The sequence below is a fragment of the Lissotriton helveticus genome, chromosome 2_2, assembly GCF_964261635.1.
Source record: "Lissotriton helveticus chromosome 2_2, aLisHel1.1, whole genome shotgun sequence".
NCBI classification, from domain to species: domain Eukaryota; kingdom Metazoa; phylum Chordata; class Amphibia; order Caudata; family Salamandridae; genus Lissotriton; species Lissotriton helveticus.
In genome coordinates this window covers 37,081,697-37,107,677 of record NC_136060.1, presented here as the reverse complement: position 1 = coordinate 37,107,677, position 25,981 = coordinate 37,081,697, and the positions used below count along the sequence as shown (strand labels likewise).

General features: G+C 42.4%; 1 protein-coding gene across 26 annotated transcripts in view; it reads left to right on the top strand.

Annotated features, from left to right (window-relative positions):
• SORBS2 (sorbin and SH3 domain containing 2) overlaps window positions 1–25,981 on the top strand; it is a 687,606-nt gene that overhangs the window by 501,262 nt on the left and 160,363 nt on the right. For 16 of the 26 annotated variants that reach the window (XM_078678047.1, XM_078678046.1, XM_078678061.1 and 13 more), the window contains 2 exons: window positions 852–935; window positions 7,854–7,910. The exons of 9 other annotated variants lie outside the window; for them this stretch is intronic. In XM_078678047.1, the coding sequence (XP_078534173.1) occupies window positions 852–935; window positions 7,854–7,910 (141 nt within the window). The remainder of the gene's footprint in view (window positions 1–851; window positions 936–7,853; window positions 7,911–25,981) is intronic. One more of the 26 variants, XM_078678050.1, reaches the window with a different exon arrangement.

Sequence of the window (25,981 nt, the reverse complement as noted above, 5' to 3'; positions counted from 1 at the left end):
CCCCAATCTAATTCAACCCAATCTACTCCAATCCAATACCCCCCTCTATCTCCATTCATTCATATTCACTCCACCCTATTGCACCCCACTCCACTCTATGCCACTCCACTCCATGCCACTCCACTCTACGCTACTCCACTCTACGCCACTCCCCTCTATCACACTGCACTCTATCACTTTCTCTGCCACTGAATCACTGAACTCTACTCCCCTCTGCTCAACTCTATGACACTGTACTCCCCCACTCCCCTCTACGACACTCTACTCCAACAGATCCAGTATACGACACTAGGAGACTCCACATCACTAACTTTTACCCATGCTGAACAGCAGCCACACTGGTATACAACATAGCAGAACCACATTGTCAAAGTCACCAATAGCTCTTGTATAGGCGAGACCTATTGGCGTTGACAATGCTTGCTTACAGTGTAAGAAGAAAGGTCCAGCAGCCAAAATGCTATGGTGGCTGCCGTGTTCTAACCCCTTACACTGTTGCTCCTTCTCACAAAATACCACAGGGTCTCACAAGCAAAGAGAACATTAAACAAAAGTGTCAGAAATTCCACAATTTGAAGCATAAAGATGGGAATTTATTTCATTTTGTAAACAACCCAAGTAAGCTGGCAAGAGTAAAAGAAATAGAGGTCAAAAAGCGCTTTACTTCTTCGAGGAGAAGGGTTTGCATGGTGTGAAACCCGCCTTCACTCTTCTTGCGTCTTACTGTTGCTGCCTTTGAGTTGGTGTTGGTGTGGCTCGTGCACGTGCTTTGAGTTCAAGATGGCGTCTCCACCACGTGTGCTGAGTCTACTCTCCCTTTTGCTTCCCTTTCTCCTTCACATCCACTTCAGGATAAGCGCGTAGACTTCGATGACCTAGATTTAGAAAATGAGCCCTGGTACAAGTTCTTTTCAGAACTGGAGTTTGGACGCCCGGTAAGTGAGGCTTGGGAGGACGCATGGAGGACATGCCCGGTGTGTGCACACTGATCCCCTTGGAGGAACGTCATGGATGAGACCCACTTGGGGAGTCCTATCGCTTCACTGTGATGGACCTGGTCATGTTTTCGTGTGCAGTGAGTGCAGCATGCTTTACAGTGCAGCCTACATTTTACTGGCTCTGTCCCCCGTAAACTTCTCACCACTAACGTATGGTTTCCCCTGCTTTTAAAGACCACCCTGTGAGATTTGTTCCAACCCAGTGTTAACACACCTTCAGACATGGTCGAATCCAAGTAGCTTATGTAAAGGTGTAAAGGTGGGTGATAATAGGCGCGTGGGTTTGCAGTGCTTTTTATAGGTTAATGATATCGCAGAGATCTCTATCTCAACTTTGCCAGTTAATATATTTTTAGATTTTTAGAAGTTCAGTCCTACACTAATCCATGTGCACCAAGGGAATTTTAAGGTTTGAGATACAAGCTTGGCCCACAAAACCTTCATGCTTGCACGTACCCCATCCCATCATCATCATCATCATTCAGCATCTGTAGCTCTTTACCTCAGAAGTGTATCACATACATCACTCTTAATTTTGAAGCAAAATTGTGATTCCTCTAAGTGAGCTGGCAAGAGTGAGCTACATAGTACAGGTTCACACAGCAAAATTTGCACTCTACAGAGAAAAGGACCTGGTTTCTATAATCTCTTAATTTTTAGATTTAAAAAAATCCCAAATTCTTCCTGGTAAAACTATCATTTTACTTTTCAAGCAGCTGTAGTTCAGGTTCGGTTAACAGAGTAATTCAGGTTCACATTATGGCCTGTTACAAGTCAGGCTTCAATACCAGATGTGACATTAGGTAAAAAGTCTGCCTTCAAATGCAAACTTGGAAGAGTGCCAGGGATTGAGCGTATACAAAAAGTGCATAAAGGTATGCAGATGAAGGCATTGTGAAGCAAAGTGCCAAAAATCATCAGGACCAGAGAACGTAATTAATATGTAGCAAAGTTTGAAACCGCATACTTTTCATTAAACCTTTTAACGAATAGGTCAAACACGGAAAAAGCGGCATGTACGTTGGCACTTGGAGCATGTAGCATTTTCAAATGGGAAACTCTTCTCCAGGAGCCGAACCCCCTTTCTTTAAACCCTATGTAACACTGGGGTAAATAAGACCAAATGCTGTACAATAATGTTGTTTGTTGTAAAGAAATTCTGTGACAGGTATGTTGAAGTAAAACTGTGCAGCATCATTTGGTTTACTTTGCCTGGTGGTAGCTGCAGAAGCTGATGCTCATTGGCTGTTTTCACTCACATCGACACATTTGTGCTGATGGGATTACCAGAGGATCCTTTGCAGAACGTACCTGTCCCCACAACCTCAAAATGTATACTGAGTGATAGATTTTATATATTTTTTAATGCTTTATTTTATAATTGAGAGAGTCTGCTGTTGGGAGAGGCTATGATAATGAACACCCCCATAGGGATGTTAAAATCTACTTAAAATCCCTTCAGAAATGTTAGTTTTCACTTTACTATGAAGCTGCCTTTTTTTATTCCAATATCATATTCTTGTCGGACATCTGACTTGCACAAAGCAGAGTATAGTGTGTAGTCTCTCTTCTTCAGTAGTGCATTAAGTGCGGGCAATGGCAGTGCCCAGAAGGGACACGATACAGTGGTTGAAGACAGACCCAGACAGCGCAGACAGACAGACGTCCTCTTTTCAGACTGAGTGCGAGCCAGCAAAGCTCATTTCTCTGTGTGTATTGTTAACAACATACCATATTCGTCAAATAAGAACCTTACTTCCTCATTGGAACTTCTATCACATCAACTAGGTGGGTAAGAGCACGGTCTGTTGTGTAGGTATAATATGGCCTGGATCAAGTAAGGTCAGAAATATAGAGCTTTGCAACAGGGCCAGACTGGGCACCAAAATGTGCCCTCGAAAAAATATCCTAATGAGCCACTGCTGGAGGCCACGACTAGAAATGAACCATGGGGGAATGCTTGGGTCGTGGCAACCCATCCTTCTCTGAAATCAACCAACCCCCGAGCCCAGAGCTAGCCTGCGGTCAAGTAGCGCACTGAGCGAAAGCAAACTTGGCGGACCCTCTCACTCGTCCTCTTTAATTCTCTCTGTGCCCCAGGTCCGAGTGAGACTTCTGCAGGCAGCTCTGCTCCCTCTGGAGGTCGGAGCCATGGGTGTGGGCGCAGCTCACACATGCATGCTAAAGGCCGGGCCTGCCCAACCCTGCAGCCTACCGGGAAAATGCCCGAGTAGTCGGACCGTCCTTCTTGCCAATTAAATTCCTGTCTTGTGTAGCATATACAAATCCACGTAGTAAGAAAATGCATTATTTCCACTTGTAATGGGGCTATTATGATGTAAAAAGTATAGCTGTCTCAGCACAGCCAGACGTCTTACATCAGTCATTAAAGTTCTCTCCTACTTCCGTCCTGCATTGGCCAAGCCTCAAGCCATCATGGAGAAACTCGCGTTTCCCATGTTTTTAGTTTACTTGGAGAGAAATCACGAGTAGTTCATTATTGACAATTTTCAAAAGTGAAGGAAATATGCTTAAAATTATAAATATTTAGAACATGAATTAAGCCAGACCTCAATGTTGATGTTTCCTTTATAATCCGGAACATAGCCACACACACTTAACCTTACAATTACTCAGTCAGGATTCTGTGTGTCTTCTTTGTGCCTTTCGGACATTAATACTCATTCTGCCCTCTCCCTTCCTCCACCTTCACTCATATGGGAGTACAGTCCATGTAGACATTTTGGTTTACTCAAATAAAATTGTTACTATGAGAATCCCTTGCCACTGTGCCCAACTTCCGCAGGATTATCATTTTCTCTGCTTCAGCAGTAGCCTCTCCACCAACTGACGTCCCCACAGTGAAGCCAGGAACGACTTCAGTGCAGTGGCATAACGTGGGCGGGCCACAGGGGCGGTTGCCCGGGTTGCAAAATTCTTAAGGGTGCAACATTTTAAAAGAAAAGTGGAAGGGACCCAGGAAGTGCTAATGGTCCATGGGTTAGGGGGCGCAATACTTGCCTTGCCCTGGGTGCTGGCAACCCACGCTATACCGCTGCTTCAGTGCCAGCTGTAGGAGGCATGTCTTCTGTCTTTTCCTCCTCTGTGTCCCTCTCTGTCTGATATGGTGGTGATGTCTCTTCTATTATGCAAGATCGCTCACTGCTCCCTCAACATCCTTCCCCCATGGACCCCTGGTGTGAACAAGCCCAGTCTGAGTGTGGCTGCTCCACTCTAGGCCTTTGACGAGATCACAGCGATAGTGAAAATGTCTATCTGGTTTTTGGAACTCAGCCGTGGGATACCTTAAATACAGGTGAGCCTCCCTATCGCAGAGTCTATTCCCTTATGTCAGTCCCAGTTCTCTGGCATTTAAAAAACCTGATCTGCAGAAAATATGGTAGTGTTTCTTCTGCATTGTGAACGCATTTACCAGTTACCTCAAAAATATCACCACTTTGCATCTTGGCCACTGGGTGAAATTTCAGGTTTCATACAGGGTCGCTCTGTTACAGAAAATAGTCCTCCAAAATAAAAGTTGTACCCATTAGTAAATCTAATAGCTAAAAATGTGGCCCTCATTTGCGAATCAGGACAGGGCAGTTTTGAACTTGTCAAGACATGCTGTAAAGGGCGTTTGCAAGGTTTGGGAGAGGTTTGGAAGACTGCATGCATTTGTGCTTGCTGCAGGCCATGTTTGTGGCAATGTCAGGGAAATCAACTGTAAAAACTGGCCCACTAAACCATAAAACGGGCCCAGAAACAGCCAAAACATCCAGCCCGTATACTGTACTGTTATACCAGTCTGCTGGACACTGCCCCATTGCCCACAGGCCAGTCACACTGCCCCATTGCCCATAGACCAGTCCAAAAGTGGTTTCATAATTGATAAGTCAGAGGGCGTGCTGTTTTGAGTAATGCATTCTCCATAATTTTTCACTTCTTTTGCTAAAGATATTCTGATTGATTTTAGCAATCAGTTGGTTATAACATGAACATAGAAGCAAGCCACTGACAATGAAGAGTCCAAACACAGAGTAGCCAAGAACTAGAGGTAGCCTCAGTAAATAATCACATTTCTGGCAGCCTATGGTGCAAAATACTTATTGGCACAGAATTGTAATGAGGTTTCATTTGAAAACGGAGCTACACAAATAGGCACCTGTATTGTGTGTCCGATGGAACAACAAAGTGTATTGAAAGGACCTACCATCAGGCATCTTACATGTGAAGTATATTTTAAGGCTGCTCGTTTGGTAAAGCGCCACATACGGCTTTCCGATTTCCATGACGATAAACACATCAGCACATCACAGGTGTAGGTGCGAAATGAACACTTTCAAAGGTCCATCCATCGCAAAGTGAGCTTCAGAACCTCGACTGTCCTGATGGAACTGCTTGGGCAGTACGGTGTGTGGAGCTCTCGGTTTGTGATAGCTTTACATATACATCCTCTAAGGGACCATCCTGGCAGGCCTGTGGTGGAGGTCACTGAAAAGATGACAAGCATGCTTGTTTAATCAGTCTTAGAGGACCACAATTAGAGAGGCTCAGAGGTAGCCATGCAAGAGTGTGGCTGATGCGAGGAGGCCTCTGTCCTTCCAGGTCCCTCCTTATTAGATTGATGGTAGTGGAAGCAGTTGGACACCGAGGTCTGGAAGGGGTTGAAAGTCCCACTATTGAGGAGGTTTGGAAAGAGCCATGCAAGAGTATGGCTAATCCGAGGAGGCCTCTATCCTTCCAAGTCCCTCCCCATTAGAGAGAAGGCAGGACAGACAGTTGGACACCGAGATATGGAAGGTGTCGTAAGTAAACCACGACCTTTGCTTAATCTTCATTCAGATCATGTGGTGATTTTGTCTAGTTGCAGAAGTCTTCCCACCTTTTCTGTGGGCAGGAAGTTGAGAAGTTCATAGCATTCATTCCAGAAAAGATGTCTTTATGTTGCTTTGTAGACACTCCTCCTGAATGCTCTTAATTTACTCTAGTGAACAAGTGGTCTTGTTTAAAATAATTCGTTTCTGCAGTTTCCGCAGTGGGCAAGACAAAGGTACACTGCATCGATCATCTTTTGTCCACGCTCACACATCACCATCTTCTCCTTCCCAGAATTGATGTGCCTAAATATCTTCTTCCTTACAAACCTTCAATGCACATTAGATCTACCGCAGTAATTGCTAATGCTGCATAAATAGATTCCACACGGCCATATGCAGCCCTGCAAGTGCCACGCATCACAGGTTAGAATAACACATGTTTAGTGCTGGTGTCCGCAACACCGCACTAAAATGCTAGGTCACGCTTTATCAGGGAGCTAGCTCCCATGTGCTAGGCGCTGCAGCCGCTTGAGTCTGAGCGGAGGCGGGTCGCTTGTCAGCAGCCAGCGCACTGTGAGGCGGGCCCAGGTCGAGGAAAGGTGCGTTGCTATGGCATTTTCTGCACGGGCCTGCAGTCGTTAACTTTAATGAACTTGTTACTGTAACATTATTTTAGTTATTCCATCACCCAGAGCTGTTTGTTTGTGTTCCTTCCCCCAGCCCTACATACAGTTTCAAGTGTAGAGTGCAGCGATTCGGTGTTGTTGTTCAGTGCACCGTCACCTGGCCTCAGTTCCATGGGACTGGGCCTGAGAGGAAGACAGTCCCTGGCTTGATCAATAAAAGAGAGTTTCGCTGGCAGTATTGCACAGAGGCTGGCTGGCCCAGGCTGGACAAATGTAATTACATTAAATCCAACCTGAGTTTATATAACGATAGATGCTGTCATGAGTGAGCTACAAGGAGATTAGATTTGTGGTTTTGTACTGTAAAAATTAAATTAACTGTTTTATTTCGGGCAGTGTTATAGTTTAAACTGCCATATGTATATGATGACGGATTTTGTTAAATGTACGGATCAGGCCTGATGAGATGATTAATAAGGAATGTTCTCTTTAGCCACCCCGCTTGTCGAGGGCTCGGTTGTACTCGTGAGAAAAAGTCACTCGAAGTGCCACACATTGGCAGCAGAAGGAGGCCTCTCATTACTACATAGAAACTTTGGAAATGTCGCACACACACAATATGAAAACTTGGTAGCCAGGCATACGCAGGAAGATCTCGACTCGTTAGGAGGAGGGCGCCTCTCGCTTGGCGCCCACGCTCGCAGAACATGTCCACCCACAGGATCTGACTCACAGGCACATTTCACGTCTTCAGCCAAGTGCGCATCAGGAGTGCGGTACAGGGAAGAGGGGCGGCTTTCCCGCGCTGCCGGCGGTGCTCAGGGGAGGGAGCCTTTCAGCATGCAAACCGTGTCGTGTAAGGAAGCTACACCGACATATGTGGGCACCAAGCAACAGCTATTCACAGTGCCACACAGTCACAAGGTAATCTCCCTTCCATAAATCACGAGAAAGATTAAAAAAAAAGTAAGAACCCTTCCAAATATAAAATTAGCAATTTTAAATGATAACATAAACGTAATAAAACATGAACTTTCAAACACTCCTCTACAAAGAAGGGTATACATTGTGGCATCTTAAGTATTGAGTCAAAAACTCAGTGCACAAGGGCGTGTCTCATAATGTAGTGGGTTAGCAGAATTAGGGCTCGGCTCATTCTTCCCTTCCTGCATGGGATTTGAAGGCATGACTACTGACCTTGGAGTTGTGCTAGCTAACCTTACTAACTCTGTTTGGATTGCACCCTCCCTCCACTTACATTCCCCCCATGGCTCCCTCCCCTCTTTGGTGTCTGATGAGCAGGTTCTAACCATGTCACCTTTTCCACATGTCTCATTCTCTGGCGCCTCTTTGACCCCCCGCCCCCACATCTCATCTCTTCACTTCCGCCTGTGTGCCGCCTCATCCACCAGCCTCCTAAAAAGCTTTTGGACTATGTTCAAGAAAGACCTTCTGGGCTTTCCAAAGAGGTAACATCAATTGTTGTTTCATTCTCCACTTTCATGTGTAGCAAGTGAAAGAGGGCATAAGTCAATTGTTTGTTTTGTGAATGGTCTTTCTGTCAGATATTGGGTATTAAATGCTATTCCAGTAGAAGATACTATATATTTCCTCTATACCGCCAAAATTACTTATGTCTCATCCATTAGTTTCTATGCATGATCACTCTGATGTCAGTTCTGTGCAGCACTCGTGGTCAAAATGGAATCCTGAGTGATGCGTATGTTATGAAGACAGGTCCTTTATGTGTGTATCCATGTTGCATGTTACAGGGTATGAGTGCACAGTCGGTGAGTATGCACAGTGGAAGCACAACTTCTGCAAATTCTCTGAGGTGTGTAGGAAGTAAACATCAAGTTCATTATACAAACCCTATAACAGATTCCAGATTCATAAAAGGTTAGTTGCAGCATTTGGGGGGCGGGGGGGCCGTTAGGAAAGAGCACAGAATTCTAGGGGAGCTCAAAAACAGTTGGTGATGCTGGCTCTGCGCGTATGCTAGGGACTAGCCCCGGTCGGTAAGGGAGGTCTGTGAGTGGCCGCACTATGATGAGTAGGTTGAAGAAGGAAGCCTTTGCCCTTCATCGTGATTTCCGCACTACATATTGTAGATCTTTTTTCTTGTACAGTCTGGGATATAGATGAATACAGAAGGAATTGCTTCAGCGTTGTCAGTGTGATTCTGTTTGATATTGCTTAAAAAGGGAAATGGTGACTTGGAAGTGTGCCCATATTAATCCTCACACTTTCCTTTAATCTTTGCATTGTTTTGAAAATGACAACTCTTCACAGATAATGAAATATCACTCTGTGTGAGTGTCCACGGTAGTACTTGAATATAAATTTCGTTTGGACGTCATACTTCTTACATGTATTCTCTACTGACCTCTCATGTCTTCTCCAGCCTTGCGCATATCCCAACATGGACTTTCTACGCTAACAGTGACTTACGGATACAATGTGACAAGACTTCAGCAATTTTACCTTGCCCTGAAGAAGCCCATGTTTGGGCAAAACGTGTTGGCTGTCTATCTGAAATCAAGCATACTTGAAGTAAAAACGCACAAAGATCACCACGAAAACACCTACTCATTTTTTTTTCAACTTGTATTTATTATTATCCTTACCTGCTCTCAGTATATATTGCCTCTCATATCTCCCCTTGAAAGCTCCAAAGTTCCCTAAGCGCATGCACAAGCAGTTCATCCAGTGCTATTCTTTGAATGCTGGGAGTTGTAGTCCTGATTTTGTAACTAAATCAGCAGGACTACAGACTGCAAAGTGAAACCTAGACTGAATTAACTAGTCGGGCATGTAAACGAGAAACTTGAAAGCTATGCTGCGTTATTTAGAAAAAAGTAGTGCTCTTCTGTGATATATTGTCCATAAAAAGAGCTGTTACTGTGCTGCTTTATATGCGGTATGAGTTATTTGTTATTTCCATTAGATGGTGCTGAGCTGCTTCATGTACATAAGGGATTCTTCTCTGTGGGCTTGTGTAAGAAAAGGGTGATACTTTGCTTTTTTTCTTTGAAAGTAGTGCAACTCACTGATGTCTTGTGAAAGTCTGCAGCTTATTATTATCTTGTGGAAATGGAGACTTTTGTTGAGATTACCAAATAACTCCATGTCACAAAGAACGCACTTAATAATTTTCCGTAGTTGCTCAATGGGTTATGTTTTCACCGTATACTGTGAAGTTTTTTAACTCTTTGGTTTGGCTCCTTATGGGTACTTTCACTGCATGTATTATGGCATCCTGACTTTGACCTCGGCATCACAATAATGTAGCATGTGTCTAGCAGTCTGGGCCAATCCGTGGTAATGTAAGGTGCCGAACCTCTTCTCTGATCTGTAGGGGTGCAATACACGTGCCTTCATAGTGGACTTTGGACTGCTATCCATGCCCTGGATGCATCACATATAGCAATGGTGGCAGCATACAGTGTTCTTTAAATCTGTAGTATGACCAGACCTTTTCGTTTGTGTTAAGAAGAGCGATCCCACTGGCTCGTCTTGTGCAAAGTTCTTGTGTTAGGTGAAACCTAGAACTCTGCATTGGCATTCTGTGTGCATGTCAAGTACATGTCACACATGTCTGGTAGTAGGACTTTGTTGTGTGAGCCTCAGTACTGGGACCAGTGGCGACCATTGTGGATATCCTTGATTTTAGCGAGGCCTAAGACAGATAATGAGGACAGTTTCCCACAGAGCGTGGAGGTGAATTGCCTGCTTTCCTGTAGCTGGAGAGTGGAAACTCACACACTGAAATGAGAGAGGATAGAGACAGGGCTACCTTCAGAAATGTAATGAGGACCTTATTAGCAAAGGGCTGCTGATTCATTCTCACTAAGCAGAACTATTGTCTAGTAGATGGTAGTGGTGAATGTGTTTCTTCAGAAATGCTTATGACAACCTGGTGCAGAGATCGTATACTTCATTGTATCTAGTTTTTGGACAATCATACTTGGAACCAGCCCCATTGCTACCTTCTGACAAAGCCATCCATTTGCACACAGCCTGTGTCTGGAGAGGAGCCTGAGAATGACTACTGGAAGAGAACCAACCCAAAGCGGTTCTGAACCCTTAGACAGTGGATCCAGAGCCCATGTCTGGGGAAAAGTGTATAAAAGCGGGATCTTAGCCACCCAGCTTTGTTACAATCACAGGTTCTTCTTGAGCATGGCAGGGAGTGTTCCACTGTATACCCCAAGAGCTACTGTGTAACCAGGGTTGATAATTGCTTAACATCCAGCCTCGCAGAGGTGATGGGCCATCACCTGAAGTCTGCACTTTCAACGGGAGGAGTAAACGGTCTTTTCAAAGTTCCTAGAAGTCCTCCCATCTGCTGAGAAAGTGAAGGATTGTGCCTGTACCTGCAGAAGGAGAGACTGTCCAAGAGGAGAATCAGGGCATGTTTCCGGAGTCAGCCGCGCTCAAAGAAAGCTGACATGAGCAGAGAGAAAATGCAAGCGTGGGTTGGTGTCGTGGAAGGATTCTGTTGCGTTGCGCAGTGTCCATGTGAGACTGAACCTGAACAAGTATCCTGTGTAGTCCAGCAATTTTATGCCGGCTTAAGAGGCGGATTCTGATGCTAATTCTATGAGTGACAGCTATTGCTCTGCAGAAGCAAGAACCACTCGTGTTCCAAGAGACTACAAGTGCCAAAAGACATCATGCAAGGGATTCAGCCAGGAGGCAGCAACAGCCGTACCAGAACACCTGTCTGCAGCCGGCTTGGAGGGCTGCTGCCACCGAAGACGAGAGCTGCAGCATATATCTACCTCTCTGACTGCCGTTGTGAACTTCGACTAGATCAAGGCTCTCAGAGCTGCCGCTGTAGGAGAAGACTCGCTGCTGTGACGGTGGTATCCTGAACAACATCTGCCGCACAGTCCAAACTACTGCAGTAACCAGAAGGCAAAATGTGGGGCATATCCTGCACTGGGGACAAGTAACAAAACAAGTGCAGACTTGTTGCAGCACATGCTAAGATATTTTGCCAGAGTGGGACAGAGACATTGAATTGAGTTGCATATTTGACCTGTGAAAGTATTTGAGCCACCTGCAAATGTGACTAATCCTGTCAAAACCCGTAGTATAAGTAGATACAGGATCCCAACCATTAGAGGGAAGAAGGAAGATACCGGGAGGATACTGAAAAAAATGGGGTGAAGCACTTCAGTATTTAGTGCAACTGAGTGTGCAATCCTGTTGGTTGGTTAAAGTGAAATTTGTAGTATTTAGTTCTGCTGTATAATTAAAGTGCTTTCTTTTTACATAACAGTTAAGTAGTCTGAAGGACATTACGTTATTGTACCTGTTGGTTGACTATAAAGTTCTGAGCTCTTGCTGCCCTCACTTTCTTTGTCTGAAGCCTGTGACTGCTTGCCTTTGCTACTCTGAGATTTAAGTGTGGAAAGGGTTGTACTTGGCCCAATTTGTGAAACCGTAGTAGGAGGGTTACCAATGACACACAACTTAAGCCACCAAGTTTGGGGCCCAATAGCCCTTGCATGCCCTTTTGCCACAGCCAAACAAGGCTCGCAATATGTTACTTTGTTTTAGCGAATTTAATTTCTTATTCATCTGAGAATACATCTGAAATTGGATTCACATATACAACAAGCAGCAGTTGTCAGAAATGGGGATCTTAATTTGGCAGGAGGTTTCTTCTACATGCTCAATAAATCCACTCTGATGAGGTCAAAACACAGTTCTGAGAGAACCGTATACCCGCACCCCCAGGAACCTATGGCACAAGTAGAAGGAACTCTCGAGAGAAGACTGTGTAAATATCAAGCAGCACTGATAATTTCACAGTAAAGAACACCCAACAATAAACTCCCTAAATGAATTAAAAAGAATATAAAGAAAATAAATGTAGAAAAAGACACCAAGACATTAAATTAGGTTAAGTAGAACCAGAGATACGAATATTTAACGTTTTAAGGCCAATCACCTATAAAAAATTAAGCTCTATTGGAAAACAACAGTTTACGGTGGACCGGGACTTAGGTTCAAAATTAGGCTGACCGTAATGAAGCGGAGGTCGGATACATCAACTGAATCATCCCAGTCAAAGATTTTACTGTTGTAAATAAGTCCAAATCAGCACGCATAGAATAGCAGGAGTTTTATTAGCTTCCTTATCACAACCTCAAAGTCACAGTGGCAGTTATAACTGTCTACAGAACAAACAATGGCAATGGAATGTACCAGTGCCACTGGGGAACAGGAGAAAGAGAAAGAACCAAGTGGTAATATAAAACATTAGGTATGGTTAATTAAAGAAGTTCAACAGAAGGTATGCCAAAGTTAAGTGATTGTGTTGTAAATAGTCATAACTTGCTGCATTGTTTTTATGTTTTTTGTTTAGAAAGGCCCCTAAAGAAGGGGCTGGGTCCCGAAATGCATTGGGCCTACTACTCTCAAGTTGAAATAACAAGAAAATCAACGTTGCAATTGATTTAATTGTAAAATACAATTTCAGGTGAAATTTATAGCATTGGTCTCAGCAGCAGAAAAAACACAGTGAACTTATAATATATAAAAGAATAAACAAGGTTGAGAATAATAATAATAATAAAAGACATCTGTAGAGCACACAGCTACCCCAAATGCTGTGTCCCGGCGCTATAGCAGACAGTGAGCAGGGATGAGGACAATGCAAGACTAGTCGTTCCGACTAAAAAGCCAGGTTTTTAAGGCCTTTCTGAATTCCTGTTCGGACTGCATCCTGCGTAAGTGGGGAGGGAGGTTATTCCAACATTTGGTGCTACCCACCTCAAATGTTCTGCCACCCATTCTTGCTTTAGCAAAGCGCGGTGTGGAGAGAAAGCGTTTGAGGTTAGACCTTTAGAGGTCTATCTTGTTGATAAGGGCGGAGTCTCCTCCTCAGATATATAGACCCTCTACCTTTGTCTGATCGAAAGGCAAATGTCAGGGCCTTGAATTCAACCCGCTTGGCTATAGGTAGCCAGTGCAGTTGCCAGAGATAAGGAGTGATGTGGTGTCGAAGCGGGCCCCGCAGACCAGTCAGGCTGCCACATTTTGAATGATCTGGAGTCTGTGGATCAGACCAAGCAGCAAACCCATGTACAGGCCTTTCGCATAATCAAGGTGGGAGGTGATTAGAGCGTGGACCACGGTTTTGCGGGTTGTCAGGCAGAAAATGTATACATTTCCTGATAGTTTTGATTTTACCAAAACAAGCCGCCGAAACCGATTGTACATGGGTCGTGAGGTACAGATCTTTGTCCCATCTCACACCCAGATTTCTGACCGAGTCCTTCGGAGTGGATGTGCCACCCAATTCCGATGGCCACCATACATTGGGCGGGGGGAGCGTCGGTTTATTAAAAAATAAGACCTCTGTCTTGTCCGCATTAAGTTTTAAGAAATTGCGGTTCATCCAGTCAGCGAGGTTTCTGAGGCATTCTTTTAGCGGGTGAAAGGTGAAGTCTGACGCTCCGCTAAACGTGAACAGCAGCTGACTATCATCAGCGTAGAATGTCACCTTAATCCCCATTTTGGTGATGAGCTCTGCCAAAGGTGTTAAATAGATATTAAAGATCAGCGGGCTCAGGGCGGAACCTTGGGGTACCCCCATGTCAGGGGTTTGGTGGGCGAAGTGAAGGGGTGGGTCATGGCCTGTTGGTTACGGCTGTGCAAAAAGGATGTCAACCACTTCAGTGCTGTACAATGGATGCCTATGTCCTTCAGGCGATCTAACAGGATGGGGTGAGACACCGTGTCGAATGCTGCAGATAAATCTAACACCACCAACATGGCCTTAGAGCCTCCATCCACGGTCCAGCGTATGGAGTCAGCCATTTCAATCAGAACAGATTCTGTACTGAATCCTGGGCGAAAACCGGACTGGGACTCATGCAAAAGGCTATTAGACTTGATAAACACTGCCAATTGCTGGTGTACTTGTTTCTCTAAAACTTTCGCCGGGGCGTGGAGCAGAGAAATCGGCCTATAGTTGCTGGTTACTTCAGGGTCAGCATTAGCTTTCTTCAATTTTGGGAGAAGAAAGGCATGCTTCCAAGCTGAGGGATAGACCCCCTGTCTGATGGAAGTATTCCAGATGGTGTTTAGAATGCAGAATGATTGTTAAAATTGTATTCTAATGTAAGAGAAATTCCTTAGCAGTGCTCAGGTACCAGTGGTTCTTGGCTGTTTTTGTGGTTATGGTGGACGTTTGGTTTGTATTGAGTTAGATATATATAAAGAAGAGAGTGCGCAATACATCTATATTTTGTTTCAAGCACTGTACCTTGCCATGTGTCACTGCAGTGCATTAAAACTTATGCCCAGCAAGAGGAGAGTGGTGCGCCTGCGGACATTCTTTTTGCCATATGTGTGTACAGTGTGAATAAACACCCTAACCCATATATGACATGTTACCTATTCAGCCACGGATGCGTTTTAGGCACCATTTACAATGGGCTTAAGTTAAAATAGGCTAAACAGGGAGTTTTTGGGGCGAATCTCAGGCACTTTACTACAGTAAAATGCACTTAATTCTAAGTGAGAAAAAATAGGGTCCATAAAAAGGTAAAACATCTGGGATGACTATTTGGGAAAGGCAAATTTGCTACAGCAGACCTGTTTATATTCTTCAAATTATGTAATAATGAAGAAACACTCGGTAAATGTTAGGGTTACCAGTAATGTGTGCCATATTGCTTACGAGATTGTTTTTTTATTTTAGTTCCTAGTTACATAAAATAGTCTACAATTCTAGGTTTAAATGCTACAAATTGAAAAGGGTAAAGACGGTGAACGTTCTCTCAATTTTATTTTACGAATTTAATTTAATTCCTTTCTGCCAGAAAAACCTTTGTCTATGTCCCTATCTTAAATCAGAGGGCCAGATTCACAAATCTTTTCCGTGACTGAGATTGAAATTGTGCATTCGCCATTGTCAGATGATTCGCAAAGCCAGTATTGTATACAGAGATGTTATTTCCACCTGCAGATATTCTGCTATGCCTGAGGAGCTTCCCCTTTTATTAATGTCACCTCTAAGAGTAGCTGTGGAGGGAGTAGTAGAGTAATTGTGCTCGAGGGAGCGTTCAGAGCTCAAGGTTAGGATAAGGGAAAGCACATTTTATTAACTCCATACGTCATCATTTTGTGCTCATTAACACATATTTAGGACATAAAAATGATTTGCCACTTCCTCACAACTTTTCACTTTCCTTGTATTAGGTGGCGCTTAGACATACCTTTACCTGTCTGTATGTAAGACCTATTGTCTATAATAAATCACAATATATATATATATATATATATATATATATATATATATATATATATATATAAATACATTGCTCTTGATTATAAGGCTTCTAATTTCTCTGCTGCTTATTCAGTGGTTTCCATACATGCAGCTTGCATGCGGCAAACTACTTTTACCTTTTTGTTGGGGCACTTGATCACAATGCATCTGTTTTCTTGCTCTCTCCTGCATGTGCTGCTTCTTCCATAAACCTCTCCTCTCCGTGTTGCCTCCCCCCCCGAAACCTCACTGCTTTTCCAGCCCATCTCCACCGAACCTTCTTTGCAATTTAATGTTTACAATATTTCAATTGCCCCTCCGCTCCCACCGCTGCTGCTGCAACCCAGCAGTATTGACTTGCTCCACATCTGCTCCTAAATTAATTCCTTTTGCCACTCCCCATCACGTTATCCTTTTTAAAAGCATTTTTTTATTTTTTTTGGGCTGCAATTTGCATCCAGGTTGCTCTTTTCTTTTTGTAAAGCATTTTTGGGTATTTTTTTTTAATTTACCACTTTAAGATTCAAATAAAAAAATAACAATGGCCACCTTGTCATTTGTATGTGTGCGCATATGTGTTGATACATGTGCACCTGTAAGTCGTCGCATGGCAATTGCAGTAACATCACAATGTATGCATGATAATGCAAGTATACATATAAATTAGTGCACCTTTTTTCAGTAAGGCCAAAAGGTCAGCATTGGCAAAACCAAAAGTCGAGACTGATTGGCTTTGCCAAAACTTGTTCTTCTTTATGCCTACTAGCAACCAGGTATTAGAACTTTCTTGTCTGCCTTTCCCAATCTATCAAGACTTTTCAAGCCTTTCTCTTTGACTCACTTCCCCACCCAAATGTACAGCCTCTGGTATTCAGCGTGTAGTTACTAATTAGATATCAAAGTTAGTAGAGTAACAGAGGAGTGGAAGATTATTGTGAGTTTAAAGATTTTTCTGTTACCCTAAATATTTGAATCAATAGAATGGAGGCAATCCTAAAGTGAAAATAATATAAATATGTCACTCATTCGCATGGGGTTAATCATGTTCATAAATCTTAAATAAGCATTGGCAAAGAATATGTCTGGCATCATCTGCCATCCTTTTCGTAATTCTTGTTTTGTCACGGCTTTTCCAAAACATTTTTGTTTGAGAAGCTGCTGGACTTTTGTCAATCTAAAAAAAAAATGGGACTAAAGACAAATATGTTTTTAGGTCCAAAAAAGCACACATTACCATTGTACCCCCTGGCACTGTCAGGAACTAGTTTTTGGGTGTGCTCCTTGTGAAAAGGCAGCATGCCATAGCTATATGAACTGGACTGACACATTGATGCAGACTTGTGTGGGTATGAGAAAAATGTGAATGTCACAATCACAGACAAATGGATGAAGTGTGGCTAGAATCCTCTATAAGTAGCTATGTCGCACATAAAATGCTACTACAATAAAAAGGTCTTGCCTAACGCAGACCTAAAAAGCTAATCTTAGTGCCAATGACTGCCAGCCTTTTGCCTTTGAGCAGGAAAGAAGTAAAGGAAGAAAAATATATAAAGGAAGTGAAGAAGGAAAGAGAAGGAAGGAAAGAATGAAGGCTAGAAAGAGACACAAAAAGAAGGAAGGATAGAATAGAAAGGCATAAAGAATGAAAGAATGCAAGAAAGAATGACAGCAGGAAAGAAGGAATTAAAGCAGGAAAGAAAGAGAAAGGGTAAAGGTGAAAGAATGGGAAAGAAAGAAAGAAAACAGAGAAGAAAGAAATGAGAAAGAAGGAAAAAGAAAGAGAGCATGAAGAACAAAAGGGAAGAAGAAAACAAAGAAGGAAAGCGAAGAAGGAATGAATGAAAGCAAGAAAGAAGGGATGTGCACAAGAAAGAAGGAATGAAAGCGAGGAAGAAGAAATGAAAGCTGAAAAGAAGGAATGAACACAAGAAAGAGTAAACTAAGACATGAAAGAAAGAGTGTATGAAAAAGGGAAAGAAAGAAGGAGTGAACAGAAAAGAAGGCAAGAAAGAAGGAATGAAAGAAAGAAACAAGGAAATAAGGAAAGAAGGAAAGAAAGAACGAAAGAAAACAGAAAAATGAGAGAAGGAATGAAAGAATGAAAGAAAAAAGGAAAGAGGTAAAGAAGGAATGGAAGCAAGGAAGGAACGTAGGAATGAAAGACTGATAAAAAGGAAAGAAAAATAAGGAAAAAGGAATGAAAGAAAAAGCAGGAACACAGAAAACAAAGAAAGTAGGAAAGAAAGGAAATGAATGAAGGCAAAAAGGAAATTAAAACAGAAATGCTACAAATGCTGCAAATTAAACAGGATAAAGGCTGGCTTATCAATTCAAATGTCTATTATTGAAGCTTTTGATAGCTTAATACAGAACATTTTCAAATGGACTCAATCTGTTATGCTGTTAAATACCAGCAGTCAGATAAAGGACACTTCTAAAGAAATGTACAGCAGCAATGGCCCTGCACAACGGTGGACCAGTCTACTTGAACCATCACCTAAACTTAAACCCAGGGGAGGGGTGTTGGCCTAACGGCTAAGGCGCTCGACCTCGGACCTGGGGATCTGGGTTCGAGTCTCGGTAACGACGCCAAACCCCCCTGTGATTCTGGGCAAATCACTTAATCTCCCCGTGCCTAAAAAAAAAAAAAAAAAGTAACGTAACTGGTGCTATGTAAAGCGCTCTGATAACTGATTCGGTTCGGTTCTAGTTCGCGCTATATAAAACTCTGCAAAAAAAAAAAAAAACATTTCCATCAGCGCACCAGACACCTCTGCTGCGCTTCCCTCTCTCTAACCCCTCGCATCTGACGCAGGAGATCTGGAGGTCGCTCCTTCTAACTAGCAGCGAAGGCATGGAACAAGCTACCCTTTCATCGCCGTCCCTCCTCATCTCTTCCAGAGTTCCGAAAGTCTCTGAAGACCGGGCTATACAGCTAAGCAACGGGCCGTGCCAGTGCCTGGATACCCTCACGGGTGACAAGCAGTGCTCTACCAATATGCTGATTGATTGGCAGGAGACAGGAACTGATAAAACGTGGAATATGGCCTCAGCTCACATTTGGTATAATTCGTGCTTATGTCATATCAGACTCTAAATACAAAGCCAAAATCAAAGTAACAAGTTAAAAACATTGGCACAGAAGGCAACTGGCTTTTGGCTGGTGTGATCCTTGTGAAAGAGCAAAATGCAGGTGCTCAAAGTTATCCAGTGGATGGAGTGGGCTGACTCCTGCTCCATGCTGTAGTGGGTGGACATAAAATGTGATTGACACACCAGTAGACCAATAGATAGAGAAAGCTGGCTTAAAGCCCTTTCAAATAAGTATATTGTATATATTTTTAATAAATGAAAAGATGTTGGCTAACGCCAGACCCAAAAAGAACTGCTATAAGTCACCTAAACCGTAGTAAATAGGGAGGATGAGTCTCTGCTCCAGTTATTAAAACTGGCCACATGTACGATATAATGTACACCCTTTATACATTTAAAAAAACATACACAGTAAATGAAGAGAAGAGAGAACTACATGAGCCCCTCCTTCTTTAGTGAACACATCTCTGCCCACCTGTTTCATATTGCACATTACCCTTTCCTGTGTATCACCAAATACTGTGAACTGTATTACTTATTTCTATACGTGCCTTGGCTTCCAACATCATAAGCAACATGGGAGGGGAAACCTTGGAGGGGGTAAATGGTTGCAGTAAATGGGTGGAGGAGTCAAAGAGACAGACTAACTGTATTGAAGAGAAGGTTCATAGAACAGAACACAAGTTTGTGATAATGCCCCTTAACATACGCGGTAAGCATGTAGGGAGGTGATGTGTTTCACAAAGTTAGTACACCCTGTATGTTAGGGAGTTTACTAAGAGTGTAAGAGGAACTACAGCCTTGAGTAAAAGTCAAGCAGAGCAGTATTCCTGGGTGAGATACCACTCTGCCGGATCACAAATGGCCCGGTGTCCGTGCACCAATTTTCCCAGGTGCAGGGTCACTAGGCAACATTTTACCAGCTGGTAATTCCTACTGGTAAACTCACAACAGCAGCCAAACCTCAACCACCCCCACCCCTGCTCCATCTGACTTTTTTTTCTCTGGCTAGGGGGAGTATTCAGTACTCTCCCTGACAGAACTAATCTTCCCCGTCCCTTCACTATATTTCTTTACCCACATTCTTCCAGCCTATCCTCAAACAGTCCCTGTACATTTACCACCTGCTCAGAGTAGATGGTATATATGCGTTATACCCCTTAGAAAATGGAATACTGTACAGAATACCACACAGTTATTCCCCATTCTGGGGTGTTTAGCTCATAGTACTGGAAGGGTTACTACACACAGTAAGGTAATTATGTGTTTGGAGTTTCCCCCCAGCTATTACTGTGCAACTCCTAATCAGGTCCTAATTAGTTAGCAAGTATGTGTTCCCACCAGAGTGTCTCGGAATTGTGCAACCCAAATGATGTAAGCATTCAAAGTCATAAGTTTCTTTATATTCACAGAATTTTGCATTGCATTTCTTACACTTATCCACACAGGGCCGGACTGGGAACCAACTTCTAAACTTACATCAAAGCAGGTCAGCCTTAAGTGCTGCAGTGAGTTTGGGAAAGTACATACCATACTCCACTGTTTCAGGCGGCATCAGGGAAGAGGAGTTTTTACATGGAAATACTGGGGACTATATGCACTCTGCATTTTGTAGAGCATGTAGTAGCACTACAATAGTACTACTGATGTGCCACAAACTGCTATTAACAACCCTACATTCTGAAGTTTCCACCTCTTCTCTTTTATGTACAGAGACCTCCGCACACTTATGACTATGTTTTAGTAGTAAATGTGGGAAGGACGGAGATTGGCTGGAGAATGAGGTATGCTGACTACTAAAGGGGAGGTGTTTTGGGAGGAGGAAGGACGGGTTATACGAGAGCTAGGGAGGCATCTAGGAAGGACCATGCACTACCCACAAAACAGTAAGCCCACAGGTATTCACAGACTGTACTTTTAAAGTTACTAGAGCCAAAAAGGCTTGAAACAGTAGTAATTGTACTTCAGCTCAAGTCTGAAGAAAGTCCAGCACCACACATGGCCAACCACTGGTACTACAACACCCTTCCAATTAAAAAAAAATGGAGGAAGGGATTTATATAATATAAATTAATGGACTTCGCCTCGTTAAAAATACATTTTATTAAATGTAAAAAAATGATATATAAATAAAAGTATGTTTTTTATTTTTTAATATTTTAAAAACTTTTGCAAGGTAAATATAAATATGTTTTAAAGTAAAATAATGTAAATTACACCTGTACATAACTTTTATTAATTTTACTGCAAAGTAAATATATGTAGACATTTTACTTGTTTTTAATAAATCTTTTAAAAAAAATCAAAACTTCAAGTATTATATTTCAGTTGATTAAATATTTAATAAATATGAATTTAACAGGACTGTAACATTTCTTCCATTTTGTTCCCTATTTTAAATACATTTAATAAATACATTGCCATTAATATTTAACATTAACATATTTTACTATGTTCTTCAAAGTTGAATAAACTTTTTTACTTTTCCCTATGCTTAACCTAGGGGGATCTCTATCCCGGTGACAGAGAACTCAATCTACATGTAAAAAGTTACAAGCAGTAACATTAAACTTGTACATTAGGCTCCACTCACAGGTTTCAGGGGGTGGTGACATGTAAGTGTACACTTTGTAGTAAATTTACACTCGTAAATGGTCAGTTGCCAAAAATAGTACATTTATTACGAAGTGGAAGAATACTTACACGTGCAGATTTACTACTGTGTACATTTACCTGTGTGAATAGCCCCCTTAGTTTCTACGTCTAGAAAAAAAAGCAAATCAATTGTAAATATCCACTTTACTACTGCACTTGTGGGTTTTCTGCAATGCAGACAACCATACCCATTCTAGCCATTACAAACAGGCATAAACGAGGAAAACTACTAAAACTGTCTACCCTTACGTACACTGGGGGATATTTTTAATTCATTAAAGTAATTCATTTCCAGAAGTCGTAGATGTGCTTCTACGTCTACGGTACTTTCAGAATTTTTTTTCTGAATCTGGTCCTATATTAACCTTCAAAATTCAATGATAAAAATCTATATCTACTCAAAGCTCTTTGCTGAACAAACCATTTTCTTTCAGATCGCGCTAATTTATAAATCCCGTGTGCCCTACTCCCTCTTGATGACAACACAAATAACAAACCTGTCGTGTTGATGGGGCTTGCCAGTGCTAGAATGTCTTGGCTGCAGAGGATGAGTCACTGTGCAGAGCAATTTTATATTTCAAAAACACCTGAACATCTTTTTTCATGATCAGTGAAGCGCAGACTCTCTCAATCTGAACAGCACTTTGGCAGCTGAGTAGAATATCTAAACCTTCCCTTGCAGCCAGCAGGGCTTGAGACAAATGCAGTGGTAATGTTGATAGGATGTACGTTGTTACAACGCATGCCTTTACCACGCAAGTCTTACAACGCAAGCCGTTACAACGACTTGCGTTGGAGGGCGTGGATTTAGGAATCTTATAATTTTATATTCCAACACCAGTCCCCGTAACAGTAGGGAAGGTGTTGGAATATAAAATTGCAAGATTCCTTATCCCACAGCGCCATTCAGCGCAAGTCGTAGTAACGACTTGCGTTGTAATAGCTGTGGGGTAAAGGCACTGCGGTGTAAAAACCGCGTCGTAAACGATGTTCCCCATGTTGATATTACGACGACACACCACAATAAAAAGACACATTTTCAAAAGTAAATACATAGACCCAGTCCATCGATCTGAAGTATGCATTCAGCTATAAAGCTTAATAAAGTGGTCATATCGACAATGTTTAGCCAACCAGCATTGCACAAATTCTGCAACTTTTGCTGACATTTTGGAGGATTTAGACAGTGGTGTTTAAGACCGAAGCAAACGCCCCAAATTATAAAGGGAGAGCAGAAAATTATAAATGCCAAAATACTAAGCGAACACCATAAATGGATGTCTGATTTCCTTTTTCCCAAGACCCCAAAGCATAAACATACATACATCCGTCAACCCCATATGAGATATTCTGACTTTCTGCTTCAAACTAAATGGATAAATGAAACTGATTTACAGAACATATCGTCAGCCATAATAAGTGACTAGCAATCTACAAATGCAACCAACATCTATGTTACGTATGCAGTAGTGTATTCTAGGTCTGCAGGCCATACATGATACATGCAAAGGCTCCGCATTCATGCCGGGAACACACAAACACGCCTCTAACCTCATGGATGCCCAGTAACATTTAGCAACGCATTTTAATGCTCATCTGCACATCTAAACTCTTTTCAAAGAAAATTATTTTTCAAAACGAATTTTAAAAGTTATTTTTTAATATGACACTATTTACTGATAACTCTACACCTGGGGCTGGACAGGGGCGGCTCTAGGCTCATGGCGGCCCTGGGCAGGGAGCGTAGGTAGGGGGCCCCGGAAGAGTGGGTCTGGGCGGGGCGGAGCGCGGAGGCCAGTGAGGAGGGGGGGTTCAGGGTGTTTGGAAGTGGAACAGAGCCGGAGGCCGCCAAATCCCTGCCAGGGGCCGCTATGCAAATATGTATTCATCCTCAGAGGATTATTATATTAAGGATATATATTGGCGTGGTGGCCCCTGGGGTTTGGTGGCCCTGTGCAGGTGCACAGCTTGCACATGGACTGGCTGTACGCTTCGGGTTACAAGCAGCCTCCCGTCTCCCTGAGATTTACAGAACTGTGCATTCAGTCCCCTGTTAGAAGTGGTGCTATTTAACCGATTATCAAAAATAAATTAGTACACGCCCTAACTCTCATAGAGACTGTGGCAGGGAAACACGGGGCAGTAGTTCAAACTTTTATTTTGTATTTGTCTTAAGTCAATGCCCCTTGCTGAACCTTGTCCTAGGGCAAAGTGCAGGGTTAGCCTCCAGAGACACTGACAGCATGGCTCCTGCTGCCTGTCAGTATCTTAGCAGGAGCGCTGTGACTTCTTGCTTCCTTCCATAGGGGGCTTTCAGGGGCAGTAACAGAGGCAAATGTGTTTCATCATTTACATGAGCCCCATGGCCCCATGCAAAGGAGGGAGTACAGGATTCACACTGTGAGGTGAACCAGTATCTGTGGTCCCTTCTGTTAAAACTAGTGGCTGCAATACCTGGTGAGCCAATTGGTTTAAAGGCATTTGTGTGTTAAAATACTCTCAAGATTCATATGTCCCAATTAAATCAAGAATATGAGCTTACAGTTCAGGCTGAGGCTTAGACCTAATCTACTCCGGGAGCACCAACTGGCTCACCCCATCTTTAGATTGTCAAGAGTCTATCATCAGCTATGGCTGTCGATAACTGTCCACATTGCTCAATATGAAACATTACAACATAACAATTATTTTAACATTTCACAGATGATAAAAACATAACATTGCCTATTTTCCCCATTGAGTTTAAACCTGAAAAAATGATACAGAAAATGTAGAGGGCTATTTCTCAACTAAACAGGGAGCAATTACAACAAGCATTTGCAATGCAATAGGTCTCGCATTAACGAGAGTTTAAGCTATTGGCAATGCAATAGCTTAAAGTCTCGCAAATTTCAGACCTATTGCATTGCAAATATTTCGCATTCATGAAGGCTGCGCCCCTTTCTTTAAACAAACCGCGTCTAAAGAAACAGGCATGGCCGATATTAAAGTGAAACCGCGGCATGGGGTCTTTGACAAAAAAAACATGTTTGTCAAGTTGACAAACAAATGATTTTATGGGGTAAAAGCACCCATTCTACGCTTTCAATCTAATGCCGGCGTGTGCCTTTCTTTAGACGCGGTTTGTGTAAAGAAAAGGGCGTGGCCTCTGTGAATGTGAAAGCGCTGCATGGGCGCTAGTAAACAAAATAAATAAATAAGTGTGCCCCTAAATGCGGAACGCGTTGCTAAAATAAATGAATAAAAAACCGCGCCTGCTTAGTTAAAGCAGACCACCATTAGTAAAAATTAAAATGAAAGCGGGCGGTGTGCTGCGAGGTAGTGAGTGGAATAGGGAAAGCAGATGAAATAAAATAGCGCTGACCGACTTATAAAGCAGACCATGTAACAACACCAGTAAAAGGTCAGTCAGTATGGGAGGTAATAAACGCACGCAAGGAGGTACCGAGGAGGAACTAACAAGCCTAATAACCACTCGGTAGCCAGCATTCACAAAGGAAAATGACACAAGCCAGTTAAAAATATGGGCAGGGAGTGGTCGGGCTTCAAAGCCATACTCCACTACTGCATGCCTCGCAGCAGTGCATGCGCTGCCCAGGCTCAACCAAAAGAGGATTATTCTGAATGAGATTATCTTAGTTGATTTCAGTAATTGAAAATTAAGTGTCCTTGAAGCCTCATGATTAAAAAGAACGTATTTGATATAAACTTGGAAAATGTCAACATACTTTGATAATGTTTCCAGCAGCATGATATTGCCATAAACCAACAAAACGTTTACTAATGACTATTAGCTTCATTTGCTACTAAGTATAATGCTGTGTGCAATAGTTCTGATTTATGGACTATTTGCTGTGGTTTAACACAGCTTTCAGACTGTCCTAATCCGAGATAGATGCTCTAATTTATGAATGGGTTAGTCCTTGCTTACAACAGTAATAAGACAGTCTTAAAACTATCCTTGTTGGCTACAGCAGTGTGCATTGTGTAATGTAACGCAGTGTTTAACTGATATAACGTAGGGAACCCTTAGTATATCAAACAGACATTTCAAGATTTAAGACCGTCATAACCCTCATGTTTCAATGTTTGCAATACTTTTCAAGAAATAGCCCTTGACAGCAACTTTGAGTTGCATTAGTTTGAGCTTTGATGTAAAAGGTTATTCCCCTAGACAGATTTATTTTATTCTTTTCTTTTTTTGTGAATTTTCTAAGTAAATCACATTTCTGTTCCCGCTAATATATGTGCAGCCTAGGAATGGTTCATCTTTGTTCCTTCTAAAGAGATTTTTATTTTCATATTTTTTGAGGTTCACTAAATCATGCTCATTATATGGGCAATAAAGTTAAATCATCCAATATTATTTAATTAAAAGGGTCCGTTCAAGCACTATTTTCACTGAATGCAAATGAGGAATTTCTTCCCTGCTTTATATATAAGAGTTGTTCCCGCTCCTTTCCTCTGGGTTCTGTCCACCGCCTTGTCTCATGTGAAGCA